General features: G+C 47.1%; 1 protein-coding gene across 1 annotated transcript in view; it reads left to right on the top strand.

Moving 5' to 3' along the window:
- The window catches only part of PTPRH (protein tyrosine phosphatase receptor type H), a 199,538-nt gene that overhangs the window by 171,702 nt on the left and 6,521 nt on the right, over nucleotides 1–21,315 (top strand). Inside the window, exons 15-20 of the mRNA XM_075327496.1 lie at nucleotides 11,183–11,233; nucleotides 12,708–12,798; nucleotides 13,962–14,052; nucleotides 15,563–15,639; nucleotides 15,810–15,944; nucleotides 16,956–17,078. Coding sequence (XP_075183611.1) covers nucleotides 11,183–11,233; nucleotides 12,708–12,798; nucleotides 13,962–14,052; nucleotides 15,563–15,639; nucleotides 15,810–15,944; nucleotides 16,956–17,078 — 568 coding nt within the window. The remainder of the gene's footprint in view (nucleotides 1–11,182; nucleotides 11,234–12,707; nucleotides 12,799–13,961; nucleotides 14,053–15,562; nucleotides 15,640–15,809; nucleotides 15,945–16,955; nucleotides 17,079–21,315) is intronic.

Below are 21,315 nucleotides of genomic sequence, written 5' to 3'. Positions count from 1 at the left end.
AATAAACAGCAGTCTTCACCTTAGCAATTAAGGCTCCACCCACTTGTCTAATATTATGAACACTACTCTGAATTTTATCTCACCTCCTCTGCACTGTGCCACAAAATGTTTCTTCATTCCTGTCCCCAGCAATGAAAGATACCATGTGTCATCCTCACTCTACTTCCTTTCAACAGCGAGTAATAGCTAGAGATGAGTGATGTTTGAGGCTTGAGGTTCGCCACTTCATGTTTGAGTGATTTTGGGGGGTGTTCGAGAGGCTCAAACGCGTGCAAACGCTGTGTAGGGCTTTAGATAACAGCGTCTGGCTACCTCAGCTCAGGCAATTCCCTTGCTGCATTTTTTCATTAGCAGGGATAAAAAGTGAGGCTTCCTTTGCTGTCCACTGACCCACAGCACCCGTGCATTCTACCCACCTGCCCATTTTTCCCACGCTATTTTATTTCCCCAAAGAGCTGACACTTTTTCTGGCATCCTAAAAGTGTCTGGAATACTAAGTTATTGTTCCTTTGCTGTCCACTGACCCACAGCATCCGTTCATTCTACCCAGCTGCCCATTTTTGCCACACTATTTTGTATCCCCACAGAGCTGACACTTTTTCTTGCATCCTAAAAGTGTCTGGAATACTAAGTTAGTGTTCATTTGCTGTCCACTGACCCACAGCACCCGTGCATTCTACCCACCTGCCCATTTTTGCTACGCAATTCTAATTTATGCTGCCAGTTTAAGGGCCGTAGTTGCATTGTCAGGGATAATTATTGTTGTTTATTCTGCTGTTAATAAAGCTAGACCACCGCTGCAATCTACACCACCTCTCAATTTTTACTACCACATTTTCAGTGCACAATCTTGTCGCAATCAACATGAGTGGCAAAATTACAGATGCTGGTGGAAAGGGGAAGAGGCGTGGTGGAAAAGGAAAAAAAGGGTTTGTCCATGGGGAAGGTGGCAAAGCTCCATTATCATCTGCTGAAGATAGACCATCTACCAGCAAAAGTAAGATGTCTACTACTTACCGTGGACAATCCGATGTGCTCCCTTTTTTACGGACACGAACAACAGGAACAAAGGTAGATGATGGCCAAAAAAGGAAAATGCTTGAATGGATCTCAAGTGGTCCAACAAGTGCCCTCTCAGCCACCTCAAGTACCGCATCCAAAAAACACCAGTCCTCTGAGTTGTCATCCCAATCACACTTGCTTTCTCCCAGCTCTGAAGTCTCCATCAGCCCTGCAGAGTATGGTGGAACTGAGATGGCTGAGTCTGCAGAGCTGTTCAGTCACACTATAGCCTGGGAATCAGAGGTCTGCTCCCAAGCTACAGTGAGTACAGACCAGGAAATGGTCTGCAGTGATGCCCAGAACCTTTGTGACTCTGATTCAGGCCGTGAGGACCAAGTTTCTGAGCATAATGTTGACCCTTATTCACAAACTGTAACACCTGTGGTTATAGACAATGAGGAACATACTGATGATGATGAGACGCAGATACCAGATTGGGATGACAACTTAAATATTCGGTCAGGGCAAGAAGAGGCTCGGTCTGAGGGGGAGGGGAGTGCAAACACAACAATTGATGATGAAGTTCTAGATCCCACCTACTGTCAACCCCCAGTTAGGCACTCGAGGAGGTCAACAGAGGCGGTGGAGGAGGATGCAACCGACGACGAAGTTACCTTGCGCCTTCCTGGACAGAGTCGGAGCACTGGTAGCACGTCTACAACTGCATCATCAGCCACCACTCTGCCTCTGAGCACTAGTCGGGGGGGCTCAGCAGGTCGCATGCCCTCTAAGCCTTGCCTAGCCTGGTCCTTTTTTGACATAGAAAAAGATCGCCCAAATTATGTGATGTGTAAAATTTGTCGTGATTCTGTTAGTAGAGGGCAAAACCTCAGCAGTTTGACAACTTCTTCCATGAATCGTCACATGAATAAATATCATAGGTCCCAGTGGGAAGTTAACCGTGCTGCAATGCGGCCTAGCGGAGCGAACCATCCACGGTCTGCCCCTTCCAGTGCATCCGCGCGCTCTTCATCTTCTAGGACTGTGGGGACAGCTGTCACACCTGGTTTTCCACGCACAACTTCCACCACTGTAACCGCAACAGGCAGTTTGCTTGGTAGGTCGTCAGTTGGTTTGGAAGGGGAAACAAGTGAGTGTGTACAGCTCTCTCAGACATCGCTAGCACCAACGTTGGATGAAGGCAACATCATGTCTCCGCCTGCACTTTCCTCACAAACCTGCATTTTTCCAGGGACACCCTACTCAACAGCGTCTACACACAGCAGCCAGATCTCTGTCCCTCAGATGTGGTCCAATAAAAGGCCATTTCCTGCGACCCATGACAAAGCTAAGAGGTTGACTCTATCCCTCTGTAAGCTCTTGGCTACCGAAATGCTGCCTTTCCGCCTAGTGGACACACAGGATTTTAGAGACCTTATGTCTGTCGCTGTGCCCCAGTACCAGATGCCTAGTCGCCACTACTTCTCTAAGAAAGGTGTGCCCGCGCTACACCAGCATGTCGCACACAACATCACCGCTTCCTTGAGAAACTCTGTGTGTGAACGGGTGCATTTCACCACCGATACTTGGACCAGTAAGCATGGACAGGGACGTTACATGTCGCTGACTGGGCACTGGGTAACTATGGTGATAGATGGTGAAGGGTCTGCTGCACAAGTCTTGCCGTCCCCACGACTTGTGTGTCAATCCTCTGTCTGTCCAAGTTCCGCCACTGCTTCTGCCTCCTCCACCTCATCTGTGTCCTCCACCTCCGCCCCAAGCCTGCCTGGTCAGGCCACCAGCATTCTCACTGCGCAGAAGGAATCACGCACCCCTCATTACTATGCTGGCAGCAGAGCGCAACGGCATCAGGCGGTCTTTAGCTTGACATGTCTTGGTAATAGGAGTCACACAGCTGAGGAGTTGTGGTCGGCTCTGCGGTCAGAGTTTAATAAATGGTTGTCTCCACTCAACCTGCAGCCTTGTAAGGCCGTGTGCGACAATGCTGCAAACCTGGGTGCGGCCCTTCGCCTGGGCAAGGTGACACACGTGCCTTGTATGGCTCACGTGTTGAACCTTGTTGTCCAGCAATTTTTAACACACTATCCCGGCCTAGATGGCCTTCTGACCAGGGCACGAAAACTGTCTGCTCACTTCCGCCGTTTAACCGCCGCAGCTGAGCGACTTGCATCGCTCCAGAAGTCTTTCGGCCTGCCGGTTCATCGCCTGAAATGCGATGTGGCGACACGCTGGAATTCGACTCTCCACATGTTACAGCGAATGTGGCAGCACCGCCGAGCCCTGGTGCAATACGTCATGACGTATAGCCTGGGCCAACGAGATGCAGAGGTGGGGCAGATCACCCTGATGGAGTGGTCTCCGATCAAGGACCTATGCACCTTTCTGCACAGTTTCGACATGGCGACGAATATGTTTAGCGCTGACAATGCCATTATCAGCATGACAATTCCAGTCATTTACATGCTGGAGCACACGCTAAACACTATTCGGAGTCAGGGGGTGAGACAACAGGAAGGGGAGGAACTACAGGAGGATTCATATGCGCAAGGGACAACAACATCACCAAGGTCCAGACGTTCATCATCACCAACGCGGCAGGCATGGGACCATGGGGGACAGGGATCAACAAGGCCGCATAGTAGCAGGCGAAATGTTGAGGAAGGTGCAGAAGAACATGAAGAAATGGAGGACGAACTGTCCATGGACATGGAAGACTCAGCGGATGAGGGAGACCTTGGTCAAATTTCAGTTGAAAGAGGTTGGGGGGAGATGTCAGAGGAAGAAAGAACGGTTAGCACCTCTATGCCACAAACACAGCGTGGACTTGGTCCGCATGGCTGCGCAAGACACATGAGTGCCTTCTTGTTCCACTACCTTCAACATGACCCTCGTATTGTCAAAATTAGAAGTGATGATGACTACTGGCTTGCCACACTATTAGATCCCCGGTACAAGTCCAAATTTTGTGACATAATTCCAGCCATAGAAAGGGACGCACATATATGCAGGAGTATCAGCAGAAGCTGTTACTCGATCTTAGCTCAGCTTTTCCACCAAACAACCGTGCAGGTGCAGGGAGGGAATCTCCCAGTTGTAACTTGACAAACATGGGACGGTCTCGTCATCTTCAACAGTCTATCCGTACCAGTAGGACTGTATCTGGTGCTGGTAACAGCAATTTTATGGAATCTTTTCATAATTTTTTTAGACCCTCCTTTGCAAGGCCACCAGAGACAACAAGTCTGACACATAGTCAACGGCTGGAGAGGATGATACAGGAGTATCTCCAAATGAACATCGATGCCATGACTTTGCAAATGGAGCCTTGCTCATTTTGGGCTTCAAATCTAGAAAAATGGCCAGAGCTCTCCAGTTACGCCTTGGAGATTTTGTCGTGTCCAGCTGCCAGCGTTGTCTCTGAACGTGTCTTCAGTGCTGCTGGGTGTGTGCTGACAGATAAGCGCACGCGTCTGTCCAGTGACAATGTGGACAGACTAACGTTCATCAAAATGAACAAGTCATGGATCCACAAGGAATTTACTACCCCTGTGTCATCCTGGGGAGAGTAAATGCTTGTGGATTTGGAATGTGCTTGATGCAAATCTAGCTGTGAAGTGTACAACTAGAGCACAAGTTCTGCCACTGAATGGGTGGGTGTGTGTGGGGCACAATTTTTGGAAACAAAAGGGAGACTCCGCTTGGAGTAACCCTTACTTACATTGTTTTTAAAAATGATCCAAGATTAACAGAGCTGGGATCAGGAAAGACTTTGCTACCTACCCCGGAGTCATCCTGGGGACGGTTAAGTATGGCGTATTTTTGAATGTGTGACACCCTGGGCAAGCCAGGGGTCACAGGTCACAACACCACACGCACCCCACATTCCCTGCAGGTACATCAAGCTAACCCAAAAATCCTTGTTGCCTTCCTCCAGGGGCTGATGTCCACACCAGGGGGTGGGCCAGGCGGTTGGCTCCGCCCACCGAGGAGTTCACAGCCCTGGAGGCGGGAGAACCAGTCAGAACAGAGTTAAGCTAGGGAAGTGAAAGTAGAAGGAAGTGGTAGAGGAGCTTAGGAGAGAAGCTGAAGTAAAGTGAAAAGAAACGGTTTGTAAAGCCTGAAGTTGGTCCGGGTGTGTGCCCCGGACTGAGACAGCAAGGTCAGCAGACGGTGGTGATAGTCTGCAGGGGGACTGCTCGGAGGTTGCTGGAAGGACCGCGGACGGGTGGTGACCCGGCGGTACCGGAGCAGTATACGAAGAACAGTCAGCACCAGGGCAGGGGCCTTTCGGATCCCGGCAAGGCTAGGAGTCGCCATAATTTGCCAAATCCGTCAGTGAAGGGGACGTCTGTCTCCTAACAACCAAGTCCCGATTGAAGGCAACAGCCCAACCGTGAAGGGGAAACCCCTCTACCGCTAGGGCACCAGTTTCCCAGGGCCAGCGCCTGCGGGCAAGAGTAGAGCTCCTTCGGCCCAGCTTGAAGCCGAGGAGTGGGTAACCGGTGGGAACCCATCGCTACCAAAAGGACTTTACATAGGTGCAGGGAAGAGACCGTCACCGCTAACTGCAGGGAACATCAGCACCGTGAACCGTCCGAGGGACCCGTCCAACCAGCCGTTTGTTTACCGAGAACTGTGTCGTGTTTACTGGCTGAGTGAGTACCTCCGTGCCGTGTGGCACAGCACTGCCCCTGCGCCCCTGCACCTCCACAGGCCCCAGACCCGCCTGTCCACCATCCCAATCCCATCACCGGGCCCCGGGAGCATCACAACCCCTACCCACGGAGGGCACATCAACAACTGGCTGCTCCATACCATCACTCCCGGGCTCCCCATACAGAGCAGCGGTGGTGTTAACAAATCACCACAACCGTGGGTGGCGTCACGGACAATAAACTATCCCAAAACACCAATTCCCCTTTTCACTCACGGGCGAGGAGCGCCGCTCGAGTCCCCGGGATCCGGCCCATCGCTCGAGCCACCGAGCAGCGGCAGGCCGCAGCAGCCGCGGCAGCCGGACCCGAGTAGTGGGAGAGCGTGGCGTCCCCTCCTCCGCCCGCGACAAATGTGCTTGATGCAAATCTAGCTGTGAAGTGTACAACTAGAGCACAAGTGCTGCCACTGACTGGGTGGGTGTGTGTGGGGCACAATTTTTGGAAAAAAAGGGAGACTCCGCTTGGAGTAACCCTTGCTTGCTGTGTTTTTTAAAAATGATCCAAGATGAACAGAGCTGGGATCAGGAAAGAGTTTGCTACCTACCCCGGTGCCATACTGGGGACGGTTAAGTATGGCATATTTTCGAATGTGCTTGATGCAAATCTAGCTGTGAAGTGTACAACTAGGGCACAAGTGCTGCCACTGAATGGGTGGGTGTGTGTGGGGCACAATTTTTGGAAAAAAAGAGAGACTCCGCTTGGAGTAACCCTTGCTTGCTGTGTTTTTTAAAAATGATCCAACATGAACAGAGCTGGGATCAGGAAAGAGTTTGCTACCTACCCCGGTGTCATCCTGGGGACGGTTAAGTATGGCGTATTTTTGAATGTGCTTGATTCAAATCTAGCTGTGAAGTGTACAACTGGGTCACAAGTGCTGCCACTGAAGGGGTGTCTGTGTGGCCCAATTTTTGGAAAAAAGGGAGACTCCGCTTGGAGTCACCTTGCGGTGTTTTACGTGATTTTAGAAGGGCATGCCATGCCTATATCTGTGTCTCGTCCTCTTTTTCCTCATAACGCTGTTTTGTTTTCGCATGAGAATTTGTCCTTGTCACTTTCCCATGTGTTTGTGTTGTGTTGTGAGTTGTTTCTCACCTTTTGGACACCTTTGAGGGTGTTTTCTAGGTGTTTTTATGTGTTTGAGATTGCCTGCCATTGTTTCCTATGCAGTTCGAGTTCGGTTCGTCGAACGTTCGACGAACCGAACTCGAACGGGAGCTCCGTTCGGCGAACCGACCTCGAGCCGAACCGCGACCGATTCGCTCATCTCTACTGAAGACCTGTTCGTATTCCTGTACCACCCGGTAAACCCCATGCTTTTGGTGTGAGGGGGTGGAGTCGGTGCCCACATGTAATTTTTGGCACCAATCCTCCAGCTGTCCCTTGGAGCCATTGTCTTCTGCCTGGTCGGACGGGATCAAGGGTTCCACTGCTTTGATGGTATTGTTACTGACAGTGTACAGTTTTGCTACAGTGGCGTACCGGGGCAATTTGGCTTCCTCCTCTCCACAATTCAGGACGCGGACGGGCACTCTTCCCTTGCGGACGTCTGCTACCCCTCTGGCTATCAGGACACCAGGCCTACTTTCTGAATACACAGGTTCCACCAGGGCCTGGTAATCTTGACCCTTGAGGCCTATTGCTGCCCGACACCATATCAACATTTCACTTTTTGGGGGAATTGCAATGGGGAGAGGGTCACTTACCCTTACACTGCCAATTTCTCCTCCGGCCAGCTCTACCTGCTGCCTTCTCATCAGGGCTCTTATCTCCCTCTGTAGGGCACGCTGCTGCCCGGAGCTGGCATTTTCGGATGCCTGCTGCAACAAAATCATCACTTTGGCGAAACAATTTTCCATTACATTTGTACCAATTGTTAGCAGTGGGTTAGATTCTTTGCGATCAATATCTACAATTATCATCCCCTGACATGGCAATTCCACCCGCCCCACTTGATACGCAGCTGGGTCCTGTGGGCGTCTGACAGGAGCCCTTCTATAAACTGCTCGGTTAGGAGTTTCTCTTCTTCACGTACACTCTCTGGGTCCACCTGTTTAATTGCTCTTAGGGCCTCTTGCAGGTTTAAGGCATAGTCCCGTATGCTGTCTGTGGCCCGTTGTTTGCACCCAAAGAATCTCATTTTTATTTCTGCTGCAGTGCGGGTGTCAAAAGTACTCTTTAACTTGGCCAGTATCTGGGTGACTGTCCCTTTATCAGTGTCAGGACAGGACTTTATGTGGCGCCCCTGACCTGGTCAGGCACCACTGAGTACTGCACCCATGCTGGGGACAGTACAAAACAGGTAATCCAGAAGGCTGACCGAGGTGTGACTACACAGGCGCATAGTGATCAGGTCTCACACATGTACCTTTGGGAGGACCCCTGGGGATACCAGGAGGGGGCGAAGCCTCCATCTCCACTCAAGGGGTGTGGTAGAGAGCCTGGTTGCTAGGTGACGTAGGCAAGAACAGGAGAGGAGGGAACAGTGAGCCAGGCAGTTGAGTGGTGGAGTGCGGGGAGGGCAGAAGCAGACCCTGCAGCTCTACACAATTCTGACAACGTACGCGCAGTGACTACTGACGGGGGAGAACGGTCACCTAGTGGTGCCGTCTGAAATCCACACAAGGCTAAAGAGAGAGCAACGGAGTGGAGAGTAAGAGGACTGCTAGGGAGGTACCAGGCCCGCAGGGGTAACAGGTCCCAGTGCAGGGATAGATCCACCTGTCCTTTGCCAAACCTGCTTGAGGGGGCACTTCAAACCCCCAAGACAACACCACAGAGTCCGCAGCCACGTAGCAAAGTGAGGGCCCATAGTTCACAGGAGGCAAGCAGCCGGAGTGACCTGGTCCAGGCTACAAGCAAACGGGCCGAAACGAGGGGAGCAGTAACTTCCCTGGGTGACCCCCATAGGGACTGCAAGTCGGGGTTACCACAAACAACAGAAGGGCTAAGGAAGGCGAGTCAGTAGCCACCCTCACAAGTCAGCCTGAAGGACGCCTGGTTCCAGCCTGGTTCATCCCAGCTACGCCCGGGTTACTCACCCTGCCACCTAAAGTGAGTAAAACCCCTGAAAGACATTCTGCTTGTGTTGAGTTATTCTGCCCCTTGTGGTTCCACACACTTACACAGGGCCCTGGGGCTTGCCTCACTCTCAGGAGGCTATTACAACTGACTGCACCCACCATCAGCCCCAGGCATCCCTTAATCTGCAGTGGCGGTCCCCATTGATCGCAATTCTGAGAGTGGCGTCACGACAATCCTAAAAGAAGGTTTCCTACCTGTGACCAGACAAGATCCAGCCGCGTGGAGTCCCTGAAGGTAATGCACAGCTGCACCGACACCGCACCTCGGGGCCCCACACTTCCTTCACGCTGGGCTGCGCCAGCTAACTTTCCTATTATTATGCTCACTTTCTGGCTCTCAGTTAGAGGGTACACTCTAAACAAGCTGTGCAGCCTTTCTCTGAAGTCGCTCAGGGTATGTGACTCCCCGGAATACTGCGGTAGCCAGTCTGCTCCCGGGAGGTATGGCATGGTGAGCGGCATTACAGGAGCGGCACCGGGGGCTGGGGCGACTGCGACCGGGATCACATTGGCCGGTGCTGCTGCGTCTTGAGCTATGACAGCCACCTGTTCTCCCTCTGAATCTGACATCTTCCTTCCCCCTTAGTGGACCTTACCAGGCTCCGCTCTCTTTTCAAAATCTCTTCAGAGTCGTGCGGGGTTAACGGCTCTCCGCTCTGCTGGCGCGCTCTCTTTGCGCTCTTTTTCGGGCACGCCCCCCTTCTTCCCGCGCTTTGCAAGCGGTAATGGCGGCGGCAGTTTTCCAACAGTAAAACAGTCTTCAGGCGCACAGTACCCGGTGGGTCCGGGCACGAAATCCTGTTAGTGACGCCAAAGTTGACTAGCCCACCCCAGGGCTATGGGATACCCGGTGCCGGGCCGGACTAGTCTGGGGGTCGTCAGTGGTGGCGGGGCCCAACTCTGTGACCCTGGCGGGAGTCAATTGATATGGCTTCAGTGGGAGTGATTATAGTTTATATTCGTGACGCCACCTGTGGTTTGCGGCTATTACGCCGCCACTGCTGTATGGAGCCTCCGGGGCTGGTGGAATGGCAGCTTGGATGGTCCTGCTCCCCACAGGTGGAGCGGTGCCCCGGGGCAACAGTTGGTGCTTGTAAGTGTCGATGTAGTTGCGGTGTAGCGCAGGCCCTCTCTGGTGCTTCTGTGCTGGAGTCCACACCGGGCCCTGGTGATGCAGCTGTACCTTCAGGTTGCTTAGGGGCCAGGGGCTTGCAGCTCTCCTGCCCTTTGGATTTGGCTACCAGGGAAGGGTTTCACACCCTGGCAACCACAGACTCCGATGTCTAATTCTCTTCTGTGCCTCTCTGCCAATCCTGCTTTACTGGGCCAAGCTATTCCAGCTCCAGGCCTCAGTCCACAGGACAGCACTACTCTGCGTCTTCACTCTCCAAACTTCCCTAACAGACTGAACACTAACTCCTCCCTCAGGTCAGGCTTGAGGAATGCTCCCTGGAACTCCAGGTTCAGAGCTCCCTCTGCTGGCCTGAGGGAGAAACTGCGTTGGATGTTGGTACTTACTGGCCAATGATTTCCCCAATTACCTCCAAGCTCAGTATTAACCCTTTTGAGGGAGCAACACGGTTGTGGCAACCAGATCCTGGGGCGCCACACTTTCAGCAATGATACCACAGAGAAGTACAAGCCACCTGCTTGCAACCTCTGCTTGTAGGAACTGAAAGTATCACCAGTACCAGTCCAAGGAAGGAAGGGGTATTTAAACACAAAGGGAATACTGAGGATCAACAGCTAGGTGGAAGTCGAGCTCCTGCTGGGTCCAAAAGGGAGAAAGATGAATCCAGCAGGAAAGCTACCTATACCAATGAATACTCGCAACAGGAACAATGGAAAGTAAGGGAGCATTCTGCACAGCCAATTGCTGTGACCTTCTATGGCCAGAACCCGCATGACTGTCTGTCACAAGTGACACACCTGTACCAGTGAGTGTGGCGGAACTAGTGCATTGTCGTGGCAGCCAAGGGCCTTACGAAGGTCACCTGGCTGCCATCATGGTGCTCATCATAGACTAATGGTATAATAAGTTGCCTGTAATATAATATTATTAGTATGCCTCTAAGCTTTATGATGTTATGCATACTACACTGTGACACATTAGTAGTGCGCTGTATTATATGAGCTATCAGGCCTAACCAGCTTCAAGTCTTCTAGTGGGACCCACAAATGTGAATGAAAAAAAATAGCTGAGATGTAAAAAAAAATACAAAAAAATGTCCCCCCCTGTCACAGTATTAGTTCTAAATACAGGAACAGGGTAATAAAAAAAAAAAATCAGTTTCCTATGGTCCATAATAGCTGCATCCTAAAGAGTTAGAGATTACATTTTTAGCACTTTATTTTCTTTCCTAGGTCAAAAGGTACTCATGAAAGCTTTTCTGACCATGGTCTTCAATCAAGAAGGTAAGCGGAGGGTTATATTTGGGACTTATTTATTATAGGATGTTTGGTAGTAAGGTATTCCTTTTATTTGTTAATGCTATACTGCCAATTCTGGGAAGATACATTACACATAGTCACTACCTACCGTGAGTGTAAGGATGGCCACACATGAGACTAAAGTAACCTAATCTAACTTGTATCAGATGTTTGCCTGATGTTCCTTCTGCGTTTGTAGTAGGAAAAATGAATGGGTATGTTGAATTTCAACATATCCAATACTTTGTTCTCAAGAGGGATACTTTGTCAGCATCATATTCCCCTTTCTTGGCTGAAACAATCCTACATGTGTATTAGGGGTCTTTAGGAATAACTGTTTGGCCTTTATCAACTATTGCATGGTCAACCGTAGGAGGATGATGCCAACCGGATCTAGAGGCTTCTCTCTTAAATAACCGATAGGGTCTGTATCTATGAAAGCGCTCCATACCGTCTTCTGTTTTATGATCCTTTTGTCAAATATTCTTTAATGAAATCTTGGGCTGCCAAAATTACCACAAATGGCTACGTTGCACGCTGCAACATCGCTAGCCGATGCTAGCAATGCCGAGCGCGATAGTCCCCGTCGCACATGCGATATCTTGTGATAGCTGTCGTAGCGAACATTATCGGCTTACCTGCCCTGCGACGTCGCTCTAGCTGGCGACCTGCCTCCTTCCTAAGGGGGCGGGTCATGCGGCGTCACAGCGACGTCACACGGCAGGCGGCCAATAGAAGCGGAGGGGTGGAGATGAGCGGGACGTAAAAATCCCGCCCACCTCCTTCCTTCCACATTGGCGGTGGAGGCAGGTAAGGAGATGTTCCTCGCTCCACGGGCTTCACACACAGCGATCTGTGCTGCCGCAGGAACGAGGAACATCATCATATCTCCTATTGGTGCGACATTATGAAAATGTCCGATGCTACACAGATCACCGATTTATGACGCTTTTGCGATTGTTTGTTGCATCTAGGCTTTACACGTTGCGACGTCGTTACCGGCGCCGGATGTGCGTCATTTTCGATTTAACCCCGACGATATCGCAGTAGCGATGTCGCAGCGTGCAAAGTACCCCTTAGTGCCCTTATAATATAGTTGACGAACATGGAAGGAGATCTTACATTTTCACAATAGAAAAGACATCCCTAAGTTAGTATCTAATGTGGTCAGTGATCCCCAAAAATAAAACACTGTCATACTATTTTTTTTTGTCATGAAAAATGCGGTAGGGCTTATTTTTGGGGTTGTGCTTATATTTAAGCCATACGCCGAAAATGCTAAAAATTCATGATAGGGCTTATTTTTGGGGTAGGGCTTATTTTCGGAGAAGCACAGTATTTACGGCATGGTTCTTGTACTAAGCAGGTGATCAAACATAAAGAACACTGAGCAATAGCATGTGATGAGCAGAAATTACCTCCATGCGTCCTTCTCACCTTGTTTTGGATTTTTTTTCAGATATCATCATTCAATTCCAAAACACAACTTCAAGCAACATTATGAAAAGAACCATGCGGACAGTGATTTTGGATTTGCAGAAGAGTATCAGGTATTGTCCATTCAGATTTATTATTTCTAACACAAAGGAATACCTCCTGCAATCACCACAGATCCTGGAACAGTTTTTATTTTTCTTCTGCGCCCCTCCGTTCCAAAATTATGCCCCTTGTAATAATGGTAGAAATCTTCACTTTATCCAACAGTGGGTGTGTACCATAGAACATTTGCTTTTTCACCTCTGTGATACTGGCCAATCAAAACATGGCCACGCCCACAGTGGTTCTATGATATACACCCAGTTCTTGAAGGGAAAATGCTTCTTTATTGTCAAGGGCATAACTTTGGAATGGAGGGTCATAGAAGAAAAAGAATAAATGTTCCACAATCAGTGGAGTAACACCAATTAGAGGAGGTTTTCAGTTTAAATTAAAGAATCCAGTAAAAAGTCCCCTTTAACCCGTGTAGATGGATCTAAAGAGTGGAAAAAACAAAAAACGAGAGAGTATTTGTTAGGTTTTTTTTTGTGTGTCTAGAAACATGGTTGGCACTTATCACAGCTGCTGTCTAGTGGAGGAAAGAAAAGAGTATAAAGGCAGAATACTATGAGATTGAATATGCTGCTTTCTGTGAGGTAACACATTTCCCTGCTCGGTTTTAAATAGGCAAGGAAATGTATTACCTCACAGATAGGACAGCATGGGATCACAACTGGTTCTAGCTGAATAGTCTGTTTTGTTTAATTTCCCAGGGGTTGTGTTATGTTCACACCATGTTCCAAAATGGTCATTATGCAGTACACAGTAAGGGGACATTTATAAGGTTATCTCCGCACAGGAAAAAAAATGAACTCCTCCAATTCTGGAACGTTTTACTATTCCAAGATCTATTGATTAAAATGTTCTTTGTGCAAAAGTCCCTCTAAGCGATTTAACCTTCTGTGACAAGTTATCAACATGATGCATTATTTATCAAGTCAAACTTGGCTACATCTGTATCACATGGCAGACGAGGAGATTCCACCCTAAAAATGAAATTATGGCACATACATTTCTGCGAGATTCTATGTATTGAACCATGTTAATTTTCATGGCATAATGGTGAAGACTCAAAGAAATCTACGATTCCTCCGATATCTTTATCTGCAATGGTTTTGTAGCCTCCTTTAATTTTGAGGATGTTTTATAGTAGAACATCTTATATGTTTTCCACTAGGCACTTAACCCGGTTGGAACTACTCAGTCTAAAAGAGCAGCTGACCTGCCAGACAACAAGGTCAAGAACCGTTTTACCAATGTCCTACCATGTAAGTAAAGAGAGAGACATTCTAGTGATTAATAATTAGTGAGTATTGATTAGTATACATGAACTGATCATCTTGGAATACAGAAATAATACAAGTATAATGGAAAAAAATTACTACTTTATTTCAAAAGGGTTTAGCCAGTGCTTAGTCAGCCCCACTATGCCCTTTAGAAGACACAGGGGGCACAAACAGGGGGAAGTGAACAAATAAGTTATCTCCAAGAAGACTCGAGGAAAGAAACAGCCACACACAAGCATATTTCTCCATATGATTACAAGCCGACTGCTTACACTCAAGTCATATAGGAGTTTAACTCTATCACCAGCAAACACCAAGGGAAAATGTATTTAAGGACACCAGGGGAAGTGATGATGATTAACAGCTGAAAGGTGAGGATATCCAGAGGGTCCTAAAAGGAAAGGGATTAACTCTAAGCAGAGAAGATACATAAGATACCATTTTGATGGGTTCATAATCGGAAAAGCGTATTCAATAAAATGCCGATTGTAGGCTTGTATAACCATGCCGGCCATCACCCAAGTGGCATGAATTATCCAACATGTTCGGCAGCACATTCTTTGTTAAAAAAGATTGTGTTGCTGATAACGATGATGGACTGTCATATAAATGATTATCCTTTGTGTATAGAATTCTGGGTGGTCCATATAAACAGGCTATTAACTGACCGCCAAGAAGTGTGGGGAAATACCAAGCGAAAAGGGAGGGAAGGGAAGAGGGAAACCCTGTGTCTAGGGAAGGGGGGAGATGATGACCCTGGATCCAACCTTCCGCTAGCCCCTGGCTCCCCTGATAGGGTCCTCACGTATGTGCTGAGCAAGATACCTGTCCCTGGCTGACCCTGAACTGGGCCCTAGGTAAAGAATGGATGGGATGAGCGCTTAGTCAACCCCACTAAGCTCTTTAGGGGCCACAGGAGGCACAAAAAGGGGGAAGTGAACAAATAACTTCTCTCCAAGAAGACTCAGGGAGAGAAACAGCAACACACAACCATATTTCTCCAGATGATTACAAGCTGACTGTTTACACTCAAGTCCTATAGGAGTTTAACTCTATCACCAGCAAACACCAAGGGGAAATGTGAGTATTTAAGGACACAAGGGGAAGGGATGATGATTAACAGCTGAAAGGTGAGGATATTGGCAGGGTCCTAAAAGGAAAGGGATTAACTCTAAGCAGAGACTATACATAAGATGCCATTTACACCACAGCAGGAAGAATAGAATGTCAGAGAGCAGTGGATGGAGATAAATGCTGCGACCTTCTACAGCCAGACACCACAGGACTGTCTGTCTACCAAGATGTTTAAGCAAATACCTTGTTCCCCCTTCACACCTCCCATCTGCAGTCCTAAAAATTGGGGCTTATATAAAGATTGAGAACATCTAGACAATCAGTGAGTTTAGAGAATGTAAGGTGCCAAGAACGCTCAGAAGTTGCGAGACTCCAATCGTCATTTCTAATTATTTTATCACTTGATCTTCCTTTCCAGACGACCATTCTAGAGTTAAACTGTCTGTTATAAATGGAACGGCTAGTTCTGATTACATCAATGCCAACTACATGCCGGTAAGTGCCCGCTATAGACTTGTACTGCAGTTTTTATTGCTCATGGTCATGTTCTTTGTATTTGTTTGTGGTCGTTCATTCACCGTATTGCATCTTCTTTCCATCTTCTAAATGTAACAAGATGACGTGTTTAATTGTAAAAATTACTCAGAAAATATATTTATCTGCAGGGTTACAACTCGACCAAAGAATTCATAGCCAGCCAGGGTCCCTTAGCGAATACCACTGCTGACTTCTGGAGGATGGTTTGGGAGCATCAAGTCAACACTATAGTAATGCTGACCAACTGCATGGAGAATGGTCGGGTAGGTCATTAGTCACAAAACCAGATATTTAAAGCATCACTGTCCCTTAAGGCACCATATAGTGCAAATAAATGTGATTATTGGACTTTTAGTTCCTTAGGTGTTACCATCTGAAAGCAGAATAGTGTAGGGGCAGAGACCCTGATTCCTGTGATGTGTCACCTACTGGGTTGCTTGCTGCTATTTTGATAAAGTCAATGTTTTATCTGCTGAAGATCTACAGTTATGGAATGCTGAGCTCTGTACGACTCCACCTTTATCACTGATTGGATATGTACACTGTGCATAGGCAGAAAACGACCAGTGAGTAGTGGAGGTGGGGCTACACAGAGCACATATGGAGGTCTACATGGCAGCAGGTTTACTAGTCCTCTAGTGATTAATCTTTTCTGATAAAATCAAAACTACAGCACATAGCCCAGTAAGTGACACATTGCTAGAATCAGGGGCTCTGTCCCTACATCATGCTGTTCTCAGATTCGGTGGTGACTGATTTCCTTTTAAATTGACCCTGGTGCAAATTTTTAAGTAAAACATTTCTCAGCCTCAATTAATTTAGGAAACTTTTAATTTTCAGGATCAGTGGTTTATATAATATAGTCAGCACCTCAGTTTGTTGTCATCAAAATCCATACAAGATTCAACACTTCACAGGCATTCACTACTATGTAAGGTGGAAGGTGCAAACAAGCCTCATGTAGTCTGGTCCTTGGAGCCCCAAATCTTCATATATTATTCATTGCACTACCACTAGCCACCAGGACCTAGCATCACCACAAGTCCCCAGGGTCTAGACGTGACTGCAACCTCTGCTTTGCACCCCAATAATTTCCCCCTGTAATGCCGATCCTTTTCCGGTTCCACATAGTAGTAGAGCATGGGCTAGGAGCCCGGTTCTGCAGACCGTAATTGTAGCATGTTAACGAGCCTATGTGGCTGTAATGTTGTGTTGCTTTCACATATTTCACCAACAATGCTCATTAATTTTTTTTCATTTTTCTTCTTTTTTAGGCAAAATGTGAACACTACTGGCCGCTGGATTATACCCCCTGCACTTATGGAGACATAGCAGTCACCGTTACGTCAGAAACCATTTTGTCCGAATGGACAATCCGAGACTTCTCCATGAGACGTGTACGTGATGTTCATTGATTGATTTGTAAAATTTCCCTCATGTTCATCCTTTCACACCATTCACATGTCTTTACAATCCACCTAATATCCTACAGTGTTTATTAGGGTTAAAGGGAATCTGTCAGGTCCAATATGCATCCAGAACCATGAGCAGTTCTGGGTGCATAGGTCTAATCCTCGACTAGTCCGCCCTCTCAGCATGTTAGCATGCCCACAGGAGCTAGTCGCAAGAGCGTTATTTTCCCCGACCAGTCCGCCCTCGGGAGTGTGCTATCATGCTATTCAATGCACAGCGTCATCGGCAGTGATGTGCATACATGTGCCCGTTGTCACTGCCTCAAACACCGGGTTTAGGGTCAGTGCACATGATCAGAAGTCCCCGACACTTCCGGTCATGCGCACTAGACCTCTATGAAGCTGGGACGCGTACACCTGGCTTCATAGTGCGCATGACCGGAAGTGCGGGGACTTCTAATCATGTGCACTGACCCTAAACCCGGTGTCTGACGCAGTGACAACAGACAGAGGTACGCACATCACTGCTGATGACGCTGGGCAATGAACAGCATGTTAGCATACCCATGTAGGCGTGCTAACATGCTAAGAGGGCGGACTAGTCGAGGGAACTAATGCCCTTGTGACTAGTCCCTGGCCTCATTTAGCATATCATAAAGGATCTTTAGAAATATTTTTTCTAAAGATCTCTTTATCTATGCTAGTGTATACAGGGACTGTTAGACAAGGATTAGCAATATACACCCAGAACTGCCCATGGTTCTCTGTGCATATTGGACCTGACAGGTCCACTTTTATGCAAAAACAAAAAAGTATGAAATAGCTGACAATGCTATATAAATCTCCTCCTAGCTAATTTTAATGACTCGTCCCCAGAATGTAGCTCACATTACGTGTAATATAATGACTTAAAATAAAAAAGGGATTACAATATCAGATCACTACAGTTAGGTCCAGAAATATTTGGACAGTGACACAATTTTCGCGAGTTGGGCTCTGCATGCCACCACATTGGATTTGAAATGAAATCTCTACAACAGAATTCAAGTGCAGATTGTAACGTTTAATTTGAAGGTTTGAACAAAAATATCTGATAGAAATTGTAGGAATTGTACACATTTCTTTACAAACACTCCACATTTTAGGAGGTCAAAAGTAATTGGACAAATAAACCAAACCCAAACAAAATATTTTTATTTTCAATATTTTGTTGCGAATCCTTTGGAGGCAATCACTGCCTTAAGTCTGGAACCCATGGACATCACCAAACGCTGGGTTTCCTCCTCCTTAATGCTTTGCCAGGCCTTTACAGCCGCAGCCTTCAGGTCTTGCTTGTTTGTGGGTCTTTCCGTCTTAAGTCTGGATTTGAGCAAGTGAAATGCATGCTCAATTGGGTTAAGATCTGGTGATTGACTTGGCCATTGCAGAATGTTCCACTTTTTTGCACTCATGAACTCCTGGGTAGCTTTGGCTGTATGCTTGGGGTCATTGTCCATCTGTATTATGAAGCGCCGTCCGATCAACTTTGCGGCATTTGGCTGAATCTGGGCTGAAAGTATATCCCGGTACACTTCAGAATTCATCCGGCTACTCTTGCCTGCTGTTATGTCATCAATAAACACAAGTGACCCAGTGCCATTGAAAGCCATGCATTCCCATGCCATCACGTTGCATCCACCATGTTTTACAGAGGATGCGGTGTGCCTTGGATCATGTGCCGTTCCCTTTCTTCTCCAAACTTTTTTCTTCCCATCATTCTGGTACAGGTTGATCTTTGTCTCATCTGTCCATAGAATACTTTTCCAGAACTGAGCTGGCTTCATGAGGTGTTTTTCAGCAAATTTAACTCTGGCCTGTCTATTTTTGGAATTGATGAATGGTTTGCATCTAGATGTGAACCCTTTGTATTTACTTTCATGGAGTCTTCTCTTTACTGTTGACTTAGAGACAGATACACCTACTTCACTGAGAGTGTTCTGGACTTCAGTTGATGTTGTGAACGGGTTCTTCTTCACCAAAGAAAGTATGCGGCGATCATCAACCACTGTTGTCATCCGTGGACGCCCAGGCCTTTTTGAGTTCCCAAGCTCACCAGTCAATTCCTTTTTTCTCAAAATGTACCCGACTGTTGATTTTGCTACTCCAAGCATGTCTGCTATCTCTGATGGATTTTTTCTTTTTTTTCAGCCTCAGGATGTTCTGCTTCACCTCAATTGAGAGTTCCTTAGACCGCATGTTGTCTGGTCACAGCAACAGCTTCCAAATGCAAAACCACACACCTGTAATCAACCCCAGACCTTTTAACTACTTCATTGATTACAGGTTAACAAGGGAGATGCCGTCAGAGTTAATTGCAGCCCTTAGAGTCCCTTGTCCAATTACTTTTGGTCCTTTGAAAAAGAGGAGGCTATGCATTACAGAGCTATGATTCCTAAACCCTTTCTCCGATTTGGATGTGAAAACTCTCATATTGCAGCTGGGAGTGTGCACTTTCAGCCCATATTATATATATACTTGTATTTCTGAACATGTTTTTGTAAACAGCTAAAATAACAAAACTTGTGTCACTGTCCAAATATTTCTGGCACTGACTGTATATTTTACAAATGAGGAGAACGGTGCTCGGATCCTATGGACTGGTATCCACAGCCGGTAGTAAAAAAAAAAAAAAAAGGTGTTGGATGATCCAGCAACAAATAAAAGCAATAAATCTTTATTAAATAGTCCATAAAAAATTGAATTAAAATGGAATGATCCTGGGCACCCAGTTACCCCGGCTTATACGTTTCGCCGCACGTATGTCCTTACTCATGGGCATCATACATAGAAAGAAAAAGGATCTAAAAATATATGCACTCACTATTCCGGAAATGACAAAACACACAACTCAACTCACCTAATAAATATTTGTATCACAATTAATACCTTATATACTCACTAAAAAAAAAAAAGAAAAAAAGTGAACATAGCAGTTCATTGACCATATGTAAAACACGCATTCAGTTAATATAATATTTATTAATTCCAACAAACAAAAAAAAATTGTCACATGAAAAAAAGAGCATGTAGTGCAACCTATGTACTATTTTCTACATCCCGTGCAATTAGCCATACATACAACCTGTGTAGAATTACGGCTTATATAAGACTTATTATATCTTATTGTCATTGCTGAAAAAACAATCACTTTTACGTATATATTTACAGAGGTTGCATTTAACACTCCCACATTTAAAAGAACCCTTCTAATTTAACCAAGTTGGGTGATCATCATTGGTAGTATCCAACCTGTCCGAAACGCGTAAGGCGGGGGCATTGTGTGCCTGCCATTATTCTATTTTAATCACATTTTCTATGGAATATTGAATAAAGATTTAGTGCTTTTATTTGGTGCTCAATCATCCAACTTTTTTCTGCTACTTAAGGCCTAAGACACATATCCGGGCCGCCGGTACGTGTTTGGCAGTTTTTTCACGTACCGGCGGCACGGAGACATGAGGACCTATGTTTTCATTATTGTTTGGACACACGTAAGTATTTTGGAACGGAACGTGTGTCCGTTCCGTACTTACGTGCGTCCGTGATTTTCTCACGCTGACATGTCCACGTATTCTCCGGCAGCATGGGTGTCACACGGCCTGCACCCGTACCACACGGATGTAGTGTGGATGCGATTCCATGTGACACGCGCCGGAGAACACGTGTCATTAATTTAAAAATAAAAAAAACACATACTCACCTCAACCAGCCCTGCAGATTCTTCCGCTGCAAAATGTTCCTGCCTGCGCCGCTCGTTATGAGCGTGTAAAGGAGGTGGGCGTGCTGTCACAGGCGCTAATCTCCGCCCCTCCGCTCGGCTGGAAGCAGCATCAGCGGGGAGTGGGCGGGGCTGGAGCCAAAGATCAGAACCCTGGACAGCAGCGAGGACCACGTGAGTATGTAAATTACCAGTGCTCCGCGTGCTATCGCGGATAGCACACGGAGAACACACGTGGACCGCACGTACCCGATACACGTACTTACCACATGCAACACGCAGGGAAAATACGTGTCTCGCGGACGTGGGTGCTTTTAACGGATGTGGGTTGGAGGCCTAAAAGAAGGTCATCCAGGCCGCTTTAAACTTTTTCTTTATTTACTATGACAACTTTCTCTGGCAAATAGTTCTATAACTACTCTTTACTGTAAAAGTGAGAGAGAAGAGCCAGCATGATCTGAGAGT

The sequence above is a fragment of the Anomaloglossus baeobatrachus genome, chromosome 11 (genome assembly GCF_048569485.1).
Source record: "Anomaloglossus baeobatrachus isolate aAnoBae1 chromosome 11, aAnoBae1.hap1, whole genome shotgun sequence".
NCBI classification, from domain to species: domain Eukaryota; kingdom Metazoa; phylum Chordata; class Amphibia; order Anura; family Aromobatidae; genus Anomaloglossus; species Anomaloglossus baeobatrachus.
The sequence above is the reverse complement of the archived record's forward strand: the minus strand, read 5'-3'. Positions and strand labels throughout refer to the sequence as shown.